The 1,946-nt window shown below is 56.4% G+C and overlaps 1 protein-coding gene across 2 annotated transcripts in view; it reads left to right on the top strand.

Moving 5' to 3' along the window:
- ube2d2l (ubiquitin-conjugating enzyme E2D 2 (UBC4/5 homolog, yeast), like) overlaps positions 1 to 1,946 on the top strand; it is a 6,088-nt gene that overhangs the window by 2,796 nt on the left and 1,346 nt on the right. For both annotated transcript variants that reach the window (XM_008420998.2, XM_008420997.2), the window contains 4 exons: positions 139 to 170; positions 248 to 325; positions 397 to 502; positions 1,780 to 1,873. In XM_008420998.2, the coding sequence (XP_008419220.1) occupies positions 139 to 170; positions 248 to 325; positions 397 to 502; positions 1,780 to 1,873 (310 nt within the window). The remainder of the gene's footprint in view (positions 1 to 138; positions 171 to 247; positions 326 to 396; positions 503 to 1,779; positions 1,874 to 1,946) is intronic.

Genomic DNA, 1,946 nt, shown 5'->3' with positions numbered 1-1,946 from the left:
CTGTTCTGTCAGGTTCTGTTCTGTCCAGTTCTGTAGGGTTCTGTTCTGTCCAGTTCTGTGCGGTTCTGCAGGGTTCTGTTCTGTCCGGTTCCGGCCGGTTCTGTTGGTGAAGCTCTGACTCTGCTCTGCTGTTTTCAGTGTTCCACTGGCAGGCCACCATCATGGGTCCGGTAAGTACCAGAACCCGGATCAGGACTCTGCCTGTTCCGTGACCCGGACTGACGCTGCGGTTCTGGTTCTGTTGCAGCCCGACAGTCCGTACCAGGGAGGCGTGTTCTTCCTCACCATCCACTTCCCGACCGATTATCCCTTCAAGCCGCCCAAGGTGAGAACGGCCCGGACGAGCCGGCCCGGGTCGGCACCGGTTCTGACCCGATCCGTCTGCTCCTGTTCCAGGTCGCCTTCACCACCAGAATCTATCACCCAAACATCAACAGCAACGGCAGCATCTGCCTGGACATCCTGCGGTCCCAGTGGTCGCCGGCGCTCACCATCTCTAAAGGTACCGGACCGACTGGACCGGGTCGACTGGACCGGACCGGAACCGGGCCGGAGCCGGCATGACTGGACCGGACCGGAACCGGGCCGGAGCCGGCCGAAGCTGGGCCGGACCCGGCTCGACCGGGCCGGGGCCGGCATGACTGGACCGGGCCGGACCTGGCACAACCGGACCGGGCCGTAACGACTGGGCCGGACCCGGCACGACTGGACCAGGCCGGAACCGGAACGACTGGACCAGGCCGGAACCGGCATTACCGGGCTGGGGCCGGCATGACTGGACCGGGCCGGGGCCGGAACCGGCACGACCCGACTAGACCGGAACCGGCACGACCGGGTCGGTACCGGCAAGGCACGAGCGGACCAGCAAGACCCGACTGGACCGGAACCGGTGTGACCGAACCGGCACAACCAGACCGGGCCGGAACCAGCACGACCGAACTAGCAAACCCGAACCGACCGGAACCGGCACGACCGGGCCAGAACCAGCAAGACCGGACCGGAACCGGAACCGGTGTGACCTACTGGTACGACCAGACCGGACCATAACCAGCAAGACCCGACCCAAACCGGTATGACCCGACATGACCTTGCTCAACCCGACCCGATCCGACCGGAACCGGCTACTCTGACAGTTTCATCATCAGATGTTTTCCTCCAGCGATGTGTCCAAGCTGCGGTTCGGGGGCCGTTGGTGGCCCCCAGCAGGACCTCAGTCAGTTCCTAGGCTGAACATTTCACTGAAGCCTTTCAAAATAAAAGTAAATTAAAATCAAAGTGCAGAAATGCAAGTCGGTTATTTTCTGACCCGTTTTTGTCCCAAAACCAAATTTTAATAGAAAATAATGAATCAATTAAAATCTTTAGCTGTTGTGTCTGAAGCTGATGAATGTTCACAGGAACTAAAGGTCAGTTTTCTGACCTTTAGTTCGACTTGTTTCATAGCGAAATGTGTGTTTAGTTTATTAAAAACCAAAGTTTACAGCATTTAGAACAGTTTACAGCACCAATAACGCATCAGAATTAGAAATGAACACGGCTAAACAAGCTAGTTAAATTTCATGCGGAGTGGAGCATCACACACAAAGACGGGAAGAAAAGCAGCAGAAACGTGTAAATGATTTCCAGGATAATCCAGGATAATCCAGGATGGTTGATGTTTTGGTGGTGAATGTCGAGCAGCAGGTGGTGCTAATAACCGCAGCTAGCATCAGTCAGGGAGGTTCTGCTGGTCCAAACGGCGGTTCTGATCCAAACTGGGTCCCTGTTTTCTCTCTGCAGTTCTTTTGTCCATTTGTTCTCTGTTATGTGACCCGAATCCTGACGACCCGCTAGTACCAGAGATCGCCCGCATCTACAAAACAGACCCCGTCAGGTGGGTTGCCGCGCACACACACACACACACCTGCAAACACACACACGCACACACACACCTGCACACACACACC

Source organism: Poecilia reticulata, linkage group LG10, assembly GCF_000633615.1.
Source record: "Poecilia reticulata strain Guanapo linkage group LG10, Guppy_female_1.0+MT, whole genome shotgun sequence".
NCBI lineage: Eukaryota > Metazoa > Chordata > Actinopteri > Cyprinodontiformes > Poeciliidae > Poecilia > Poecilia reticulata.
Note: the sequence above shows the minus strand (reverse complement) of the source record. Positions and strands in the feature narration are given on the sequence as shown.